This window comes from Hippopotamus amphibius, chromosome 17 (genome assembly GCF_030028045.1).
Source record: "Hippopotamus amphibius kiboko isolate mHipAmp2 chromosome 17, mHipAmp2.hap2, whole genome shotgun sequence".
Classification (NCBI taxonomy): Eukaryota; Metazoa; Chordata; class Mammalia; order Artiodactyla; family Hippopotamidae; genus Hippopotamus; species Hippopotamus amphibius.
Window position 1 is genome coordinate 37,454,261 of NC_080202.1, and position 22,111 is coordinate 37,476,371.

Below are 22,111 nucleotides of genomic sequence, written 5' to 3' on the forward strand. Positions count from 1 at the left end.
TAGAGCCCATGCTCTGCAACAAGAGAAGCCACTGCAGTGAGAAGCCTGCGCACCACAAGGAAGAGTATCCCCCACTTGCTGCAACTAGAGAAAGCCAGCAGCAACGAAGACCCAACACAGCCCAAAAAATCAATTAATTAATTTTTAAAAAAACACAAAGTTTATGAAGAAGCAGTTTCCAATTTCATAGAAAAGTGACGCTCCACGAGGGGACCACCAAAGAAGAGTCAGTGGCATCATCAGGCCCCTTCTGAGCTTCTTGGCCTTTTCTTCCTCTCCCTCCCATGCACCCCAAGCCCTAGGCACACGACGCTCTTGGCCAGCACCAAAACTGGAATCATGCATTTTCTCCTACCCAGAATCCTTACCCTCAGCCTGTGAAACCCGACCCCTTCTGCTCAACTGTGTCTCCTCAGTGACAGCCTCCCAGAGACTCAGCTGTAATTGAGCTCTGTTTCAGCCTTTACCACAGGGATTTGTATTCAGGTCTTTCTCCTCCAATTCGTAGGTGCTCAGTTATTATTTGTGAAATTAAATCCAGTGCGTTCCGAGCGTTGCAGTTAGCACAAATTGAGTTTAATATCTGGCATATCAAGACCATAGCACGGAGATAGGATGCAAATATTCTGCGGTAACCGTTGAGATTACCAGCTATACAATAGAGAATTAAATGTGTTATTAGCATTGTGCTCACATTGGCCATGTTGTCTGAAGAGGTGCTGTAGCATCCGCAGATTTATATCTCTGCGTCCTGTGGAGTGGTTTCTATTTCCATTTTTTGCATGTTCGCTTTGCACTTCAAGTCTATATGTATTTCTGCTGCATCTGTCACCAGAGCACCTTGACATCTGGTGGCACATTGATACATTTGACATTTTTGAAGCTTCTGTCACTTCACTTTATTTGGGAGAAGTGACTTCCCTCTTTCTTATCTAGTTATCTTTTAAATTTTATTCCCGGTTTAGCTGATGTCAGAGCAGCACTTCAGAAAGGAGCCAGGTGTCGTGGGAAGCTGGCTCCTCTCTGGGCTCCCAAGGTGGAGTCAGTGTCCTGTTCCTCTCAGCCTCTCATTAGTGTCCCTGACATTGTGCCAAGAGTGTTGATTGAAATCAACTCTCTGGATACTGATGCTCATTTGTGATACCCCATGGTTCTCTTCCATGTCCGCACAGTTAACAGAATCTTCCTCAACTGTTTTCCCAATTGAGATGAGATATTTGGGAATCAAGTAGAGCATTCAATGTAATAAGTGGACAGTAATCTTTAGAGGTTAATTTGTTTAAAGCCTGTGTAAGGTTGGGGTCCCGTATGCCCTGTTAGGAGCAAGGACCATTATAATCTATTACTGTTTAAAGTTGAGCTAGCACATAAATTTTAATTCCTTCTTAAATGAAGATGTATTTTAGTAGATGTCATGCTAAAATGCCTAATAATATCCTTATTAAAAAGTTCAACAAGCTCAGGGACCTAAAAAATTGTTTTTTCAAAATAATCTTTCTAAAATTAAAGCCTCACCTTACAGATGAAAAAAGAGAGAGAGAGAAATTTGGCTGTTTAACCCCCTTTTGTGAGCAAAGAGACATTTTTTTCTGTTGCCGTATAATCAGTTTTCTTGACTTCGGAATTTGAAAAATACCTGTTTGATTTCACTGAAGGGTCCAACGTAAATGGTACGCCTCTCTGTTTGTATGGTACCCTCTGAAGCTGGGAAGGTGCTGAGAGATGTGCCTTTCACATCCAGCTGTGGAGGGAACTCTCCTCACCAGACGATGGTCCCCATACTCACTCTTTAAGAGGCCGTAGAGGCACAGCACCTAGCCTCTCACGTCAATAGCTAGACTTCTTGACTGGAGCCGACTTTCAGCCACCCAGGAAGGACAGCGTTAGCTAGAACAGATGTAGAGATTGGAGCTTCCCGGTTCATATCCATCCCTGTAGCACTTAGTAATGGTGGCGAATGATATATAAGATCTGTGGCCAACAGTCTGCTTTCTTTCTAGGTGACTCCACAGGCACAGTGGAAATCAGAGTGTCTTTTGGAACTGAACTGCATAAAGCCAAGTTTTATTTTTTCCATTTTTGTATCATGACTGGATTAAGTGCTGTTGCCTGAAAGGATAAAGGAATCAAGTTTTAGTTTTCATTTTTATCATTGCAAATACATTTACATTCTCCTGTTTTACAAATGCAAAGAGCAGGCAAGCCACTTTCAATAATTTATTTTAAAATCAATGCTAATGAGGTTATGTCTCGTCAGTGGCCGAGTTTTACAATAAAGCCTGATTTATTTAGAAAAGATCTTTGGTGTAGCTTCCCATCTAATGGTGGTGGAAAGGAGGTGGAGTAGCAGGCACGGTGACCCTCCAACTTTGGATCCAATTTGTAATTCACAGCGGAGATCTGACCCAATTTACATTGATTAGAATTGGGAGGAAGAGACATCTGCGCACAGACAGCAGAGGTAGAATAAACCCTCTCTGCAAAAGTGCCTAAGCACAGCAAATTACTGGTCTTTGTGATTAAGTTGTTTGATATCAGCGAAAGAGCTGTTCTCTGTCCAAATTATTGGGTATCTCTAAAACTGAGGACATACCAGCTCTTCTCTGAATGTTTTCAATCCTGTGAAATTGGTCCCACGTCAAAAAGGAAAAGCACAGGGAGGACTGGAGGGGAATGAATTGGGAGATTGGGATTGCCATATATACATTACTAATAAGAAAAAAAATAATCAAATTGTACACTCTAAATATATGCAGTTTATTGTATGTTAACTGTATCTCAATAAAAGTTCTTAAAAAAAAAAGGAAAAGCATCGTAGCAAAGGAAAGAAGGAAGTGGGCAAGTAATAAGGAGACAATGTGCAAAGAATGATGTTTAACGTGATTTATTTCGGCATGATCTATTTCCAGTATTTGATTTCATTCCTCCATTATCTCACATCTTTATTGCTCATGGAGAGGTGGAGGAGCACTGCAGGTGGTGAGTAGGAAATTCTTTGCTGCAGGGTCATACGTGGAGATAAGTAGAGTCCTTTTCCCACAGAATCTTGCAGGGCAGATATATATCTATATCTATGGATATAGATAGATAGATAGATATCGTATGTCACATATTTTTAAGTCTTGGTAACATGTGACTTATTTCCCAAAATATCAATCCCAATAACAATATTAATTTTAATTTTTGCAGGGGAACTATATCATTTTGTATGTGAAATTGATTGCATTTCTTTAATGTTCTGTAGTGTTTTAATATATTTTTATGCTGTTTCTTCTTAGTTATAAGCTTAGAGTCTGACATATCAGAACTCATGTTGCCCCATAAACCTTATATTTAAAGGCAGGGCGCAGGGGGCGCTGTCCCAAGCCATCACCTCAAAAGTTCCATTTAATGGCATAATTATGGGGAAGCAACAGGTAAGTGCCCTAAGATCCGCAAAAAAAAAAAAAGGAAAATACATGTGGCCAGAAGAAACCGAGTATTCGGCCCTCAAAATGTTGCTTTTTATCCCCCGTTCACCCTGTGTGTATGTGTGTGTGTGTGCGTGCGTGTGTGTGTAGGGTGGTAATGATGAAAAGGAGAATAGCAAGTTTCTTTCTATGCATTTTACCCCATGTATAAAATACCTTAATATGATTCTGGTAGTTATGCTTTCTTGATAAGGACCCAGTTCCCATGTCATCAGGTGGTACAAAGTCTGGGATGAAATAGGTTAATGAAGGTAAGAAACTTACGCCAATCATGTTGTGACTTTGACCATATAAACACTTGGAGGGGGTTAAACATTAGCATTGACTTAGAATTCATTGTGTACCTGCCATTCATCCCAGCTGCCCTCAGGAGCTTATACTCTTGTGAATGAGGCAGGCTGAATAACAACAGTAAAAAGGTAATACAAGCCCCAAGTACTAATAACATAAAATTGTGTACAGGACCAGCTTCTGTGACAGCTGAACAAAGCTGGTTACATTAAGGACTAATTAATCACAGAGGGTTTAAACACGTCTTTGCTTCACATATGCAAACTCTGGATGCCTAGGTGGAGATAATACATTTTGAAGAGAATTCTAGAAGGGGAGGAGAAATAGGGCTTGAGGAAGAGAGTTAGGATCCTAGTAACAGGCACCTAAATAATCCAGTGGATTGGAAACTCCACAAGGGCAGGGACCCGGCCAGTCTCGTCCATCGTTGCATCTCCAGTTCCTAGTGCAGTGTCTTGCATACAGTAAGCACTTAAAAATGTTTGTGAATGAATGGAGATGGAAAGAAAATAAGGTCAGTTTGGAGGTGAGAGATGATTTGAAAAAAAAAGAGAACATGGTAATTATTGCCTTAAAGAAGAGAGTATGATGAGCTCTGAGAAGGAAGACCCGTCAGTACGAACAACAGCCTGTGGACCACTATCTGCCGATGCTGACCGTGTTTATCCCCGCAGATGAAGAGTGTGATCTAGAAGAGGATGAGAGTGGCCCTCAACAAAAAGGAGGTATGAGAGCTTCAAAAATGTACAGATGCTGGGTAGGACATCCGGGCTTCCCTCTGGAGAAAGGACCTTTCTCCGACTACAGACATCACCAGACTTGCTAATTAAGAGGGTACTGGTGTGTCAACCTCAACAGCCCTGACTAAGATGACCGGACAGGGAAATAACTCTATAAGCAGCCACCCGTTTGCTTTAATTAATGTTCCCAGAACTGCTAAGATTTATCCTAGAGAGGGTGGGAAGCCAAACCAGATATTTATTTTTTTCCTGTCGGTATTTCTTAAATCAGTACTGTGAAAATAGGATTGCCTCATCTCTAAGAGATCGGAGAATTGAGAATGGAAAGAATGGAAATGTCTCCTGTCTGAGAGGCCCGGAGATTACAAGTTCAGAGGGAAATGGAAATGTGTCAGATCTGAAAAGTGACTGTGGGGTGAAGGATAGAATTGCTTGGTGGTGCTGACTTCTGATGGCCTGGTTTGATTCCAGGCACATTTGGAAATGAATATGTAACAGGTTTGTTGAATACAAAATTACATCTTATTCATCCCAGACTGTTAACCATGCTTCAGTCTGTTAGTGAGCCTGTCCTTTCTAAGTTCAGATGCCCCTCTAAAGCCTCCTTAAGTGGACAAAGGACCTAGTCTGTCATTGTCTGTAAAGGAATATGTGCTGCAAAGGCCACCTCAAGGACATTCATTCCATCAGCAGAGCCTGAAAGTGGCTGATTTAGATACTGGCTGCCTTTTTCTTAGAGATTCTATGGAAGTCTTGAGCTTAGGGGTTCTTTCCCTCTTCCCATCCTGCTCCCCCTCTGTTTATCCAGCCTCCCCTTTTTCCATTCTCCTCTCTCTTCCTTTCCTTATGCCTTTTCTTCTCTTCCTAATCCATTCAGCAAAGCCCATTTTCTTGGTGTATTCTCCATGGGAAGTGAATATGTAAGAGATTTAGTGAAGGACCCAGCTTCATAAATACCCCCATTTCTCACGAGAAGAGAGAAGACAGCAAAGAGGCAGCCTCAGAAGTCACGTGCCCAGAGAGAACTGAGGCGAGTATCACAGGAATGTTAGTGTAGTTTCAAGTAAGGACCTCACGACAGTTAACACATGTGATTAAGTCCATTCTGAAACTGATTTTTTACTGTTCTACTTGCTATACAGAATTCCAACAAAAAACCTGTTTCCTGACCAACCCATGTCCCACGTGTCTTTTCTCAACCAACTTCCCTCACTGGTGCCGGAAAGAAGCATTTCATGTGGACAGCTTGGGCGGAGTAACTAGAAGCTTCCTATGGCCAACCTTAAACTCCCTCAGGAAGCAGCAGTCTTCTGGCAAAAGCCTAAAATCCAGTTTTAGACTCCTCCCTCATCTCATTTCTTCCTTCCACCCCTCTTTCTAAGGTCCAATCTGAAGAGTGAGGAGAGATTTATTTCTTAACTGTTCTGGCAGCTATAATTCAAGTACTTTAAAAAAAAGAAAAAAGAAAAAAACCCCGTTGTTCCTCATGCTTCCTGCCTGCAAAGTAGGTGTTGTTAAAGTGTAGTGAGCTCTAAATATGTTTCTAGGGTTTATACTTCCCACCCGTTACAATGATTGGTGACTTAGTGATTAAAAAACAGAGGAGGACTTTTCCCTCTCTCTGCAGAATCTGAGGCAGGAATTTTTATTATTTGTGTTTACTTATTTATTTATTGAATTTATATGGTCCTTTTCTACAAAGGAGCTGGAGAAACTGCAACAAATATGTAACATCCAAATGTCATCACTTAGCTTTAAAACAATAAAATACAGAGGTTCGAGGGATGGGTGGGCATGTATAAAAGGCAGGGAGCTCCCGCACAATGTGGATTCTTCTGTAACAGGCAAGCTACACAGGTTTGGTTCACTTGGGCAAATCAGGTGTCACATGCCCTTTGAGGAGGGAAAGTATTTTCTCCTGAAAGATACCATGGCTAGCAGGGTTAACTTTAAAATCCACATACTTTTCTTCACTATTCCAGGGATCCTTTTCCTGGAATGCTGTGCTTTCCCCTGATGGAATTGCTAACATTTTTAAAGCCCAACTAAAATCTTATCAGAAGAGGGGAAAAAGGAATTCAGTTTATCCTGTTGGGTGTTAATGACCCTGTAAGATGTAATTTCTTTTATTTTATTCTGTTACCTAGAAAATCTATCATAGCCTTGTAGTATTGATTATTCAATCTATAAAGAGCTCAGTTTACAGCTTGACTGTTAGTAACAGGGTTTTTCTAATGAGTGACTCTTCAACACCTCAGATTTTCACTAAATTCCAACCAGTCAGCCTAACAGTCTAACACTAAGTGTCTTTGGTGATGATAGCTTATCTCCCTTCCCTATCATGAGAAGGCATGTCCAGGTAACCAGAAATCAAACTCATTCTGTGCTGTTTGTATGAAAATGACTGACCATTTGCTTGGTTACGCCATGTCAAATAAAAAGCAGAGCTGGAGACACACATCAAACTTAGATACATCAAACCTCTGACCAAGGAAGATCTTGAAACAGCTTGTGTTCGCTCTGAAGTTGTGGGCAGACTCAGCCATAGAGGAGCCCACATTCAGTCATTTCTGCAGGGCAGGAAAATGGTTGCTGATAAGCATTACATTTCTGAGGCACTTTTTCCACTTTAGTGGCCGCCAGTGGCATGAACTATTACACAGAAGTAACAGAGGGAAGCCACAGAGGTATTTGCAGCTCTTACTTTTTGAAACCTATTTCCCAAGACCAAACATGAGAGGATCATCACCCAGCTATAACTTTGGCCCAATAAAAGGCACACAGAAGGTGAAAATTGGGATCTGTGAGTGTTCCCCACTTCAAGATCATACTTGTAACATTAAGAACCGTAGTAATTTCAAAACTGATAGACTGAAGGGCTGGGACTTCCCTAGTGGTGCAGTGGTTAAGAATCTTCCTGCCAGCGCAGGGGACACAGGTTCAATCCCTGGTCTGGGAAGATCCCACATGCCGCAGAGCAACTAAGCCCGTGCACCACAACTACTGAGCCTGCACGCCTAGAGCCTGTGCTCCACAACAAGAGAAGCCACCACAGTGAGAAGCCCGTGCACCACAAGGAAGAGTAGCCCCCACTCTCCACAACTAGAGAAAGCCCACGTGCAGCAACGAAGACCCAGTGCAATGCAGCCAATGAATAAATAAATTTATTAAAAAAAAAAAAAGACTAAAGAGCTACAAAAACAAGCAGATAGTATCATTCAGTTGCTCTTCCTGTTCTGGTGTCATAGTCAGTGGAGCTTGGCAAATTTTTTTATGCCTTTCTCTCTGAAATAGTTAATAAGGTATCAGGCTGAGTCTGCTTTAATGGACTGAATACAGTGGCCTTTCTGGCCTGGCCTAGAGAACATATCAAGTCTCTTCCAATGGGCCATAGCTTTGGCCTTCTTCGTCCATTTCTCATGCTCTAGCAAGAACTGGCTTTGTCTATCTTCTCCTTTTGTCTCTCTTTTCCATAATCTGTTAAGTAGTTATACCTGGGGCTGCATTGGCACAGTTTTTCTGCTTATCAATTCTGCTTATCAAGAAAATGTAAACAACGTGCTGACTTGCCTTTAGCCTCTTTTCCTTGGTCACAGCTTGAATTCTGGAGCTACCCAGTATCCCTTAAACAGAAGCCCAAAGTGACATATGAATTCTGGAAAGAACACAGTCAGGCTCTGTTGTCCTTAAAGAGGAGGAAATGCAGAATGGTGTCTTTTCCTCTCACCTTAGAACTCTCCATGTCATGGAGGCTCATTTTCAAATATTGACTCTATCAGTGTAGCACCTACTTGGCCTCAGTTACAGGAGAAATGACTATCACTGGTTATAAAGACTTGGTGTAGAATGACAAATGCTTTGCAATAAAGACCTAGAAAAGAGAGAAAAACAATATATTTTTTAACTTAGTCTGCTGCTATTCTTCCTATGACATTTTGCCTGCTTGGTACATAGCTTCTCTTACATGGAATAAAGAAAATAAGATGCTTCCCCCGCTCCCTTTTTTTTGTCTAGAAAAAGTCCTCCTCAGCTCTGCTAGCAATTTAAATGCTGTGATCATACCCATTAGCTTCTCTATCATTGTAATTGTTGTTAATTGTTATAACTGTTTTAGTTATTAGTGGTGTCATTATTGCTCTAGGTCCTCTGTCTGTTTTATGCTGAATATATTAGTGCTTTGCTTTTGAATTACCAGGCTTTATTTAGTGCAGAGTTACGTTTTTTGGAGAGACATTGAGAAATGCTGGCATTAAGCTTTATTCTTTTGTTTTTCATTCCAAATGGACAGACTGGAAAAAAATAATTAGATGGAATAATGTCCTCAAAATGAGAATGAGGATGTTTTGAATTAATTAAATGGTCAGAATGCTGCACCATTTCTGATCTCAGACTGCTGCCAGAGTGAGTATAAACCTAAAGGAACCTCAGTACAGCCCACAGAGGCAGTCCTCCCTCTCAGGCTCCCAATTCTTTACTGATCTAAAGACATCAGAGTCCCCTCGTGCTTCCTCTGTTCACAGGACGTGCTGGGCAAGTTTAGGGAGACGCTGGACTGGCCCAGCAGACCCCCTGACCTTCAAGCTCTTCCTGGGGCCAAGCTTCAGGAATAAAGCCCTCCTCAGCCTTTCCTCTTCATCTCTTCAAGGTTTGATCAGGTTTTTGTTTTATAACTGAAGCTTCAGGGAAGCCTTCCCTGACCCCTCAGGCTAGGTTAGATTCCCTGTTATATACATCACCCTCAACTTCTCCTTTGCAGACCTATCACAATCATAAATAAATAAATAGTTGTGTGACTGCTTCATGGTGCCTCCCCTGCTGGATGGTCGCCCTGAGGACAGGGACCGTGTGTGTGACTGATGCAGAATCCCCAGCATCTAGCACAGTCCCCAGCACAGTAGGTGCTGTGTACATGTTTGTCGAAGGCTAAAGAATGAATGTAGTGGGCTTCCCAGGTGGTGTAGTGGTTAAGAATCTGCCTGCCAATGCAGGGGACATGGGTTCCATCCCTGGGCCGGGAAGATTCCCACATGCCGTGGAGCAAACTAAGCCCGTGCACCACCACTACTGAGCCTGAGCTCTAGAACCTGAGAACCACAACTATTGAGCCCATGTGCCACAACTATGGAAGCCCGTGCGCTTAGAGCCTGTGCTCTGCAACAAGAGAAGCCACTGCATTGAGAAGCCCAAGCACCTCAAGGAAGAGTAGCCCCCACTCGCCACAACTAGAGAAAGCTCACGCAGCAACGAAGACCCAATGCAGCAAATAAATAAATACAATTAATTAAAATTTTTCAAAAATTATTTTAAAAAAAATGAATGTAGTGAAGTTGCGTGCACACGGACACATATGCCAACCACATGTGTTAAACTGGGAGTCTGCAGTGCAGTCTTGTCCAGTTAAAGCGTTCCTCCTCCTTGATTTCCTTAATACCAGAATACCTCTGTTTAGATAGCAAGTCCAACCTTTTCCCCATTTTTAGCCCTTCATTCTGCTTATTTTTCAAAGCAGCCTTGTTATGGTTCTGACAATTCCAGTTCTTGGGCTAGGCTAAACTATCTCCTGGATTCCTGAGCTCTATCTTCTTTGGGCCTTTAGCTTATGAAGAATTGAAAGCATCGTCTATCTTTAGTTTTTCTGGGAAGGTTTTTGTTTTCCTCTTAGCTTCTTGCATTCCCTATGATTTGTTGTGCTTTTAGAATAGCTCTTTTTCCAGGTGTTCTCCCCAGGTGTCTTATATACCCAATATTAAATCACGTTTTACATGTATAAAGGTACTCATAATCTCAGGAGCTATCCCATATCCAGGCACATGGGGAGCAGTACGCCACAGTGACCATCTGCTAGGCCAGAAAAAGCCAAGAGAAGTTTGTCAGTCTTGCAGTTTGGAACCGTCAAGTTATGTTTTTTCAAGGTCTATTTTTATATAATGATTTTCTTTACCATATATAAATCCATGAAGAATATTGATGTCAATATATGAGGGTGAGTCAAAAATTATCCGCACCCTGGCTGTAGAATTTATTTTAATTAACTTTTAGAAAAGACAGTTACATCATTTTTCGACATAATCTTGCTTTTCAATACACTTGTGCATCTGTCAACAAGCTTTCGTATTCCCTTATTAAAAAATGTTTTAGGCTGAGCTGCGAGCCACAAATGCACCACTGTCTTCATTTCATCAGAAGTGAATCCAGCTCCTTCTTGATGGCTAATACTTGTGCGACCTTCCTTGAGCTTCTCTATCCGTTCATACACACTTCTTCCCAACAAAACACTTTCTCCATACGGTGCACAAAGTCTTCAATAAGTAACGGCACCAGGTACACCCTCAGATCACAAAAAACGAATCACAGCACGCTGCTCTTCTTTCGGGCAAATCGCAAGTGCGGCATCCATTTTTGTTCGCCCTGCAGTTACAAATGAACAGATGTAACACATTCACACCTGCACAGCAGTGACTGGGGAGACAGTAGCCTGGAATGGAAAGCACTGATAAGACAGTGCGGCCAACAGAAGTCTTAACATAACCAGAGTGCGGGTAGTTTTTGACTCGCCCTCATACTTTTCATTCCTAAACTTAGCCAAAATCTTGGGGTGAATAATCAGCTCCATTACAATTGAAAATACAGTATATTTTTCCTCTGGGGAAAACTACTTTCACTTTTCAGAAACTGATATTTCTCTATTGTTTCCTGCACTGCTATCCGCCCCCCCCCCCCAAAATATGCCTTGTCTTTTCAATAGTTAGCATTTTTTTCCCAATGAATTTTTTTTCTCAAACATATTCTTAACTCTGTGGCAGGGTGTTTCCAAGTGTGGTTGTCTTGTGTGCTGCCCTCTGTTGTCTACTGAAAGTATACAGACATTTTCTGTGTAAAGAAAATATGCTTGAGTTTCTATATGGTTAACATTTTTACTTCTGTTTGCAATATCTGAATCTTAGCTAAACAGCTCTGTCCCTCCTCCATTTATGTGCACTTTAAGATTCCTACTAATGTCCTTTTCCAAAGACATATAGGGATTTTGTTCCTCTGTGCCTTTATTCTTTGAATTGCTCATAAGTTAGGGACAAGGAGAAAAAAAAGCAAATATAGCCAGGGCCTCTGTTCCCCACTCCCCACTGCCCACTTGCCCTCCACCTATTCCCATCCTCAGCAACTGGTAGAAACTGGTAGCATATGGTCCCCCTGAACCACTTGAATTTTAATTAGAACCCAGGACTCCTGACGCTCATCCGTAGGAACATCATCTTTTGTAGCTGCTTTGCATACAGCTCTCGTGCTTAGTGTCCTAAGGAACGGGGAGCACTGCCACATGATCCCTGGTCCAGTGGGCATTAGCTCTCCTGCCATTCAAATCCTCAGATCCTCTCCCACTTTGTACTCTAGTGTTTAACCTTTCCGGGTAGAAGAAGATCAATACAAATTCTTCATTGTTAAGAATCGATGACTGTCCTGTGGCATCACTGCCATCTAGTCTTGCTGAGAAGCCCAGTAAATCTCTCCAGCTGCTTCTAAAGCTTGGTGTGTCATCTTCAGTTGCTTTCATTTTTAATGCAGATCGCTTTGGTTTCTGTTCCCCTGGGGGCTTGCAGATAAATCTTGGCAGACATGTTCAGGGTCTACAAGTGAGATGCTGGAAAAGGGCCAGCCCACCCAGAATTTAGTTGTAATGGATGAGACACCCCCTTGGTTCCACTTAAAGACTGGGCTATTCGCTTCCACATTTATTCGTAATTACCTCCTATAGTAAGTACCTGAGTGGGAAGTGCCCAGGATGAAGTTCCTGTGTACCAGAGGAGGCCAGCCTGTGAGACTGCCATGCAGATGTGTACTGGCTGACTCAGCCGCTCTTGTAGACAGGCAGAAGTCGGAGACATCTCATTCCTTCAATGCATAATAAAAAGAACCACTGATAGTTTAGATGCCCTGGATGAAGAAAGTCTGGCAGAAACTCTCTTTGTGCTGCTTACTTATAAACCAAGTGAAAAATTACCTCCCTGATTTTCTTTTATTAATAAATGAATATATTTATCATATTATTGAATAGCGTCTGACTAAGGGTGATCTGTAAATATTTCATGTTAGTTAATGATCTCCTTCTCCCACAGTCCTTCGCTCATGCTGAGCGTTTGTCTGTATCTCATCCCAAACCCCCTGAATCTTAGGTTTCCTAGGGGCAATATTAGAAACTTGGTTTCCATTTGCAGCAAAAATGTGGGCTCCATAGAAAAAGACAGGGTCCTTTTAACTTTGATTTCTCCTCTCTTTGATCAGTGGACTATGCCAATTATTATCAGGGCCTATGGGATTGCCATGGTGACCAGCCAGATGAACTGTCCTTCCAACGGGGTGACCTCATCCGCGTCCTGAGCAAGGTAAGGATTAGTGTGTGGAGCTTGGATCAAAAGTTGATTTTCTCACTCTTGATGATGCAGTCACCATAACCAGAATTACCCCATGTCACATACTTCTCTTGTGTGTATTCCACGGATCCTTCACATGCAGAGTAAACTTCCATTGCTTTGTAATTGTCAGGGAAATTTTTAATTGAAAATGCAGATTCGGGAACCAAGTTTCAAATTTAAAAATACAGTAAAGTAGATATACTACTAAAACTATACCAATCAAAATTTGATCTTTTTAAAATGGTCTTGTGGTGCTTAAAAGGTCATCACCACATACATAATTTATTACCGTAAAATACTCTTGAAAATATTCTATCTAGGTCAACCACCTTCTTATTTCATTTATAGATAAACAACACTGCAATAGAATTATGTATGGGGGGAGGAGTCAGAGCTAGTTAGCTCAGTTGGCTTGAGCAAGTGCTGACAAAGCCAAGATAGTGAATCCAACACACAAGGGCCAGCTAACTTTATTCTCTTCCTCAGTCACAAAGTTAGCCCCTAGGCACAGCGAACCATCTCACAAGTGGTGGTGTTGAATACAAAACAAAATGGGCAAAAAAAAGGAGAGGTGATTGCACATCCATCACCAATGTGAAGAAAGTTCAAAACTCATGGGCTACTATTTGAGGAAACAGTAGCATCATCTTTGTAAAGAAAGACCGCACATATTCTGGACAGGTGGGCTAAGGAAATAGGCTCTGTCCCTGAAAAACTTGTTAAAAAGTTCTCCCTCTGTGAGGCAATCAATATCAACAAACACATTTTCATTTTTTGGGTTTTTTCCTGGCTTCTCTCTTTTTATTTTTTAAGGACTTTTATTGAGATACAATTGACATACAATAAACTGCATATATTTAAAGTGTATAATTTGATATTTTTTTCTTATTTATAATGTATATATGGCAATCCCAGTCTCCCAATTCATCCCACCACAACCCCTCTCCCCCTGCTGATTTCCCCACTTGGTGTCCATATGTTTGTTCTCTGCATCTGTGTCTATTTCTGCCTTGCAAACTGGTTGATTTGTACCATTTTTCGATATTCCGCATAACAAACACATTTTTGAAAGAGGCACAATTTGCTCTTTAATTGTTGAGTATGTGAACTCCCTAAAGGAAAATTGAAAACCCATTGTGTTATTAACTCATCATTTGCAGTTTATCTTTGTTCTGTGAATGTCGCTACCTTGGCCAGGTGTTTGTCTCAGTTTGAAATATACCATAGGCTCCTTAGGAAACAGACCAAGGCTAACTGAAGGTACCTTGCAGCAGTTCCAACGAGTCCCCTTTGAACTAGGACCACATTCAGACCCAACCTTTTTCGAGAGAGCAGGAGGCCTGCAATCCCCGCTGAGTGAGATCACAATCTTCTAGTGATTTCTTCCAGACTCCTAATTCAGCACCACGCTAGTGCCATTCCAGTGCAGCTCCAATACACCAAGAATAAATTGGAAGCAGAGAAGGGAGTGGACATTGGCCTGATTGGTATTTCAAATGCCCGAAAGCAAGGTTTGCCGTGTAATAGAATTTGTGTACATTACCACGCTGGCATTACAGGGGTAATCGAGTTATCCACTCAGGTGTGACCAGGCCTCTGTTTGCCCAGAGCCTGCAGGTGAACAAATTAACTGTTTACATTGTCTGAGGTGCCTGCAGCAGGAGGAGGGGAGAACAGAGCCAGACTGTCTGCTAGCCTTCTCCCTCGGTCATGATTGTTTTGTTTGTTTTGCATGTCTTTTGCCTTTGTTAATGGCTTCTCACTGGGGGTCCCTTTCCTCCATTTAGAAGGGGCTGTGTGGTGACTTGCCCTGCAGTACAGAGCTGGCTGTGGTTACCAGGGCTGTTGTAATTTTGAGATACCAAAGAACATGGGGACCTTTCCCAACCTGTTCTGGGTTTTTTTAACCAAAATCCTCCATCCCCTCCTCCATTACTAAAAGCTAATATATCAGAGTTTAATTCAGGGGGAATATTTTGCTGCCTTGGTTCTATCGGGCTTCTTTCTCCATCTTCTGGAAGGTGCTGAGTCCGTTGTCATCCCTTGCCTTGGTAGTAGCACATTTCTTACCCCAAATGCTACTACCCATTGCCTCCCTTCTCCACATGGCTAATCTCTGCATGTCAGGGGAAGAAATGAGAAGCTAGAAGCTTAACTGAAGTTTCCTTCATAAAACTTCATTCCAGTTAACGTTGGCTTGGGGAGCGTTTCAGATTGGATTTACCTTTATTATATTACTTAATTCAATAAGAGTCCTTGGACAGGAAGGAACCTTAAAAGGCCACCCAATCCATTCCCTTGCCTCTAAGAGCACAAGTGAACCAATTCAGACAGATAGAAAAGGAGATTCCACTACCATTATCAGCTGTCTGTCTATTCAGATGTTCAGTAACTCCTAATCTCAGGGACTTTCTCTCACGTGGACCCTGAATGTATTCCACGTTGGCCCCAGCTGGCTTCCTTTATTGGAGTCAGTTACACTCTGCAGCCTGCCTCTCACACTTGCAGGGACAGAACCGAGAGAACTGACCCAAATGGAGGTTAGTCCAGAAAAATGGTATCTAGAAATCTCCATTTTATTTTTCTTTCTGGACAGTAGAACCTTTGTCAGGCAAGAAAAGCCTGCTTCTTAGGAACCTGGAGACGTCTGTTTCCCTGAGAAACACAAGATGCAACTGGGTGCAGGCTCAGCTTACCTAGAGTAGTTTCCTCACCTATAAAATGAGGGAGTTGTGTTAGACCTCTAAGGTTCCTTCCACCTCAAACATTCCCTGTCTAAACACACATGGTGAGACTGACATTGCAAATCTGCTAAAGAAATTCCACACAAAAATCTGTCTTAGCTTTAATTATTTATTCAGATTAAACAAACAAAACAGTTCTAATTTCTTTTGTTTGGGGCCCTCATAAATGCATCTGGTTTCTCGCTCTCTCTTTGTATCATAAGAGAAATATTCTGAGGGGCAAGGGGTGGCCGGTAGAAAACAGGAAGTGGCCCCTGGATGGGGAAGAGGGGTGGGAATTGGGGGGGTAATAACTTTATTCTTGGGCTCCTGCTGCTCCCTGCTGTTTCTCTCCCTCCCTCTTTCTCTCTCTGGTATTTTTTTTTAATTGAAGTATAGTTGATTTATAATGCTGTGTTAGTTTCTGGTACACAGCAAAGTGATTCAGTTTTATTTATATATATATATACATACACACACATTCTTTTTCAAACTTTTCCATTATAGTTTATTACAAGATATTGAATTTAGTTCCTTGTGCTATACAGTAGGACTTTGTTGTTTATCTATTTTATATATAGTAGTATGTATCTGCTAATCCCAAACTCCTAATTTATCCTTCCCTCCCCCTTTCCCCTTTGGTAACCATAAGTTTGTTTTCTGTGTCTGTGAGTCTGTTTCCATTTTATAAATAATAAGTTTATTTGTATCATTTCTTTCAAGGCCGCATATAAGTGATATCATATGATATGTGTCTTTCTCTGTCTGACTTACTTCACTTAGCATGATAATCTCTAGGTCCATCCACGTTGCTGCAAATGGCATTATTTCGTTCTTTTTTATGGCTGAGTAATATTCCTCTGTGTGTGTGTGTGTGTGTGTGTGTGTACACCACACCTGCTGTTTCTTAATAATTGCCCAAGTATGACTGAATCCTGAATCCTAGAATCCTAGGGCCAAGAGAGTCTGTTAGGGTCTAGGGCCTTTGGGCAGGAATGATCCCAGAAAGAGAGCTATTTACCCTTTAAAAAAATTTTTCCAGAGAAGATGATTGGCTGGGTAAGAAAGCTGCACCCCACAGATAACCAAATGCCCATCACCTGTCCTATTCTTAGGGAAGCAAGTCGTCAACAGGTGGGTTACTTACGTGACCCTGAACAAAGTCACTTAATCTTGCTAATCCTAGTTTTCTCATCTGTAAAAATTGGGATAATTTCTATTTATAGGGTGTTGTGATACTTACATTAGAGAATTTGTGTAAAGCAGTGCCTGGCATCTAGGATGAAAACTATTATTATATTTCCCTCTTTTCCACTCACAATAGAGTAAACTTTTGGGGTCAATGTGGGGTACATACTAGGAGTTCAGTACATTGTAGTGAATTGAGAGGGAAAAAGGTAGCCTGTCCTGCCAAGAACTCTTCGCAGAGATGTTCAAAAGCTCAAAAGGTCCTCACTTGGAAATGGAAGGCCATCCCATGAAGAGGCCTTACGTGGAAATGCACTGTACCTTTCCTGGTCCGAGAGAGTTCATCACTGGCAAAATTGATCAATTGCTCACACTTCTTTGAGGAGAGGCCAGAGCCGTGTACCACAGCTCTGAAGCAGGAACCAATGGCACAGTCAGGAGGCCCCCCCCACCTCCCGTAACACATCCACCCATCCCTAAGCCCCGCGAAGCTGCATGCCCCCTTCAGGCACGGAGTTCCAATTTGTGTCGCAAATGTTTTAAACGGAGATTCTAATGACAGTGCAGATCCGTGCATCCAGCGGATGTTCCCGTGTTCCTTTCAGGCCCAGATATTTCTGAACAGCCTTCTTGGTGCAGGGACCGAACCTCACTTCCGCCACAGTGGGGTGTTTAACGCTCTTCAGTGGCTCCAGGTTGCGGCGCTTGTGCAGGTCTCCTCATATGTAACCAATGGCTCCTAAGAGCCTGCTTCCTGTAAATTACTTCCCACGACGCCTGAGACCACCGCAGAATTCAAGTTTGAGTAGAGCAGGAAAAAGGTGTTTGAAAGGCCTGTTCACTCAGCTGCATTTTAATTTCCTTTTCAATCTTGTCCCAATTAATTTCACAGAATTAATCTCACAGAAGCAAACTCGGCAGCACTGAGGCCGTGGTTTTAGTGTGGCGGTCGCTCTGCCTGAACATGAAATAGGAGCTGATATAAAAATCCATCTGCTGTGTTTTAAATACACACCGGCTGCTGCTCAGTCCTGTCTGACATTCCAAACATCAGTGGCGGGGAAAAGTGATTTGGGGGTTAGTGGCCATCAGTGCTTGGCAGGGGTTCAACAACAGGTGTCCTCCAAAAATCCTTTCAGCCTGGGCACCAGGCGTGACAGGGCAGGTGCTGAATCACCCTCCGTGCAGTAACACTGCGCCCTGGCTTGGTTCCTTTTATCTGAGGATGGTCAGGCCCTTCTGTAGACCAGCACTGCTGTGGGCATTTATTGCAAGTGGGAGAAAGGGAGGTAAGAAGTCTCTATTTGGATAAGACAAGCCACAGTTTCCAGCTTTCGGAGAAGTGACTCTGGCTTCCTGGCTTAAAGGTCTCTTACTAGGGAACATTTTTCTAAATAATAAAGGTGCTTGTTCTACTATTCGAAATAACTTAAATAAATGCCCATTTAAAAAGTAGGCCTCCTGTACCAGAAGTAATTTATAGTGGTAACACGAACTGTCCAGCAGATAAGGGCGAATTAGAGAGAGAGAGAGAGAAACGCTTTCTCAGTTGACTAGAAAGGAGAGGAGGTCCCTGAAGGAGGTCTTCCACTTAAGGTAAAAAGAGCTGGGAGGCTACACGTCCTGGGCGTATGTTGTGTGCCTCCTGAGCTGGCCCTGGGCTCCTCCAAGGTTTTTCCAGCTACTTATTCCGGTGGAAGGCAGCCTTGGAGCACTAAGCTGGGCACACAGAAAGGTTACACTTACATGGTGGCTTAGCCAGGTGGGGAAATAGTCTCACCGCCCAAACACACCATGCTTTGGTTGTCCTCTCTGCTGGTACAGTTGATATGGAAACAGGGAGCCTTACAGGCAAGGTCAGGTTTAATATTGAACACATGATGCTGTCAGATGGCCATGGGTCTTATGTGGATGAGGATGGACCTATTTCATCATCCTGGGTGACATTCAGCTTCCGGCACTGGGTTGGAGTGACTTAAATTCAGGCCAGCTCCTGGCTCCAAACCCAGCTCCTAGTTATCTGAATGCAGTAGGCCTGTCCCCGGCACACCTGGACTCTGCTAACATAACACCATGTCTGTTATAGTGGGATTTTTAAAGCCCAGTGTTCTTCACCTACTCCCTCAAAGGACTACTTAAAGAATGTAGACCTTTCCCTCCCTTGACCCCATCCCCTCCAGAAGAGATTTGTATGTTGTAAAAATTATCTGAATGCAGCAGTACTTCCTCTTTTAAGTGTGCTTAGTTGAATGTGACAACAACACTCATAAAAACAGATAAGTTAATTCCTTCAATTGCTTTAAATGAAGGATTTTTTTTTTTTTTTAATTTCAGGGCTCTGAGGGAAAGGAGGTATTTGGTGACATCTAGTGTCCGTGTAGGACTTCCTCAGGCACCATCACCCGCTGCTTGGCAGAGTGGGGGATGGGCAGGGTAATTTGGGAGGTAATTCGGGGGTGGGATGTGGGGCGAATACAGGCCTGGGGCACAGGCTGCCCACACATAGTGATGAAACTGATCGGTGCCTGCCAAAGAGCTATCACTCACCTCTGACCTAACCAAAGAGGGCATGGGGGGGCACCATCAGAAAATACCTTTCCTTATTTATGATGATACAGAAAGAGGAGCAGAAGCTGTCCCCATCACCCCGTGTCCTGTGAACAAGCCGGTCAGCACTGTGCTGTGATGATGATGGTGGTGGTGTTTTCTCTCATCAGTAACCCCTGTGGGAGGCTACAGAGTTAGGAGGATGAGAATGGGATTTGGGGTCAGCTGGAAGGCAACGGTCACACACCGGTCAAATTCAGTAGAGGCCATTCCTTTCCCCCAGACAGGAACCAATCGTCTAGAACAAACCCTGGCAGCCTCATTCCTTCCAGGTAATTTTTATAAATGAGGGGACACCCATTCCAAGAGAGGACAAAAGGGAGAGGGTGTTTGTGAGTGTGTGTGCGTGCATATAAACCTGCAAACAAGAGGCCCAACGACATATCAGCCCCATTCTCTAAGCCCTGGCCATTTATTATAAAACCCATTTTTTTAAAAAAAGAGAGGAAAATTGGCATTTTCCACTTTAATCTCCTTAGCCCTGCCTGAACTGTTGTCCTGGATAAGACCCTTCACTTTCTACACACACAGACACACACACCCCTTCCAGTCAGGTGGAAAGTCCCAGATCAGATAATTAGCTGTGAGACCCAGACAGAAATGTTTACCTAGAACCACATAAGCCATGGCAGGGTTACGTTAATGCTCAGAATCGCCTGATGCTTTGCAAACTCCAGTGTAAAAAAATTCCAGCCATTTATTTTGCAGTGACTTTATAACAAATGCTGTTAAAGGCTTCGTCTTTTGACAGAGGTAATAATAAATTCACTGTTAAAGACGGTAGTTTAATTCCTTATACCTCCAATACTGCACAGAATAAACCATATTCATCACTGAGTAATTTTTTACCACATAAATCTTTAAAACTAACCGGTGAAGGCTGTTGAGACTGAAATATTGTGAATTTATTAGATATGCCCATGTAGTATTGGATTCAGAGGTTTCCATTCGAATATATTATGGGGAAAATTTGTGTCTTTAACTGTGACATTCCCTCCATTTCCCACTGCCAGTATTATAACAAGCAGCTCCTCCAGAGTCAACTGCACGTTTATTAGACAGAGATTTAGTAATAAACTCCTCACTAATCTGCCAAAGAGGCTGGATGACATTTCGGTGAGATGCTCTATTTAAAAGGAGTCACAAAAGCTTTGTTTCTGTGTAATTATTTTCTCAAAAGGAACTCAGCCCCCACCCCCAAACGTCTGTCTGCCACTGTTTCTTGGTGGAGTACGGATCCAGCTCTCCAACCAAACTAGCAAAATATTGAAGCAAATTATAACCTCATTGCAAATATGCAGGGCAGTGACTTTATGCAGTTTATAGGATTAGTTATGGGGGGGCTTGCAATAGTTGGTTAGAACACAGAAAAGCTGGAATTAGGAGACATTGCCAGCCGTGTGGTATTTAAGACTAATAAAAAATTATATTGATTCTCAAACTAGACAATGCTTTCAGAAAACTTGCTATTTAAAATCTTTCATCTTGACACATGACACATCCAAGATATAATTAAATCCTCAGATTTGAACAAAAATCCTTTTACTCTTCCATATGAATTTTGAGTGAAAATCTGTGCCTATTAGATGAGAATATTCTGAGCCTTTCTCATGATTTGCTAGTGAAGTGACATTTAAGCTGACCGATTGACTATATCAAATTGTAATGCCCTCTCCAGTTTCATTAAGGAAATATTAACATTGCTAGAATGAAAAATATTTTTTCTTTTAGATATAGAAATGTGCATCATCTTTTCAAAAAGAGCTTTGGCAGTTTCCCTGTTCCCACTAACATTTTGTATTTGACAAGAGTTCCAGATACTAAAAACTTCCAAGGAGGATTATGAACTTTAAGATTTTGTTGAAACAAAATAAAATAAAATGCATTTCTAACTATTAAACAAAGGAGAAAAATCTCCTGGCAGTGCAAGACTGCAGCCCATCAGAGTAATTGTTAAAAGACAGAACCCGGCAAGAAAGATAAGCGAAATACCAGCAATTAATATTCAGCATTTCACATTATAGTCAAGAGGATGTGTTTTTCTTTGTGATGTGGCTCATAAGCTAAGGGTGTTGGGAGCCAGACTCTGAGCTCTGTCTTCTTTTTGTGCATGAGGATTAAGGAGAAAAAAAAACAGCGACAGCAATCCTGCTCCATCTGTAAATGAACAAACATCTTGATTTTATAGCTATTTGCTTTGTAAAACTGAGGAATGAAACAAAAATTACTGGATGCCTAAGTAACACTTTAATTCCGAATTCATTTACGCTGTAGCTATGTAGTTGTCACAAACCATAATGCAGTATTTAATTAAAATAACAGAAGTGCATCTAGATATGTCCTGGGGTAGCTATCACCAAATTATAGTCTATGCTATCCGTATTTTATTTATGAAATGGCAGAGTGTAAGGTGCAACTAGGCTGATACAAAAGCATAAACCTTTTAGACCTTCATTTTTATAAAGGCTCTTTTTCTTTCCTGCTATGTCTTTAAATTTTTCCTCCTATCTTTCGGGGGTTTTTTAGTGGGATTGTTTTGATGTCGATAAAGATCTCTCTTTCTAACTTTTGCTTTTCAACTATTGACCTAATGCATCTTCTGGCTGTGAAATCCCCCATCTGTTGTCATGGAAAGGCTTGTGAGGTTTCACAGCAGCCACAGAAAGCATGGGACATCTTAGCGG

At 42.0% G+C, this 22,111-nt stretch overlaps 1 protein-coding gene across 1 annotated transcript in view; it reads left to right on the top strand.

Annotated features, from left to right (window-relative positions):
- The window catches only part of SKAP1 (src kinase associated phosphoprotein 1), a 280,311-nt gene that overhangs the window by 243,824 nt on the left and 14,376 nt on the right, over window positions 1-22,111 (top strand). The window contains exons 10-11 of the mRNA XM_057716290.1: window positions 4,436-4,486; window positions 12,779-12,879. Coding sequence (XP_057572273.1) covers window positions 4,436-4,486; window positions 12,779-12,879 — 152 coding nt within the window. The remainder of the gene's footprint in view (window positions 1-4,435; window positions 4,487-12,778; window positions 12,880-22,111) is intronic.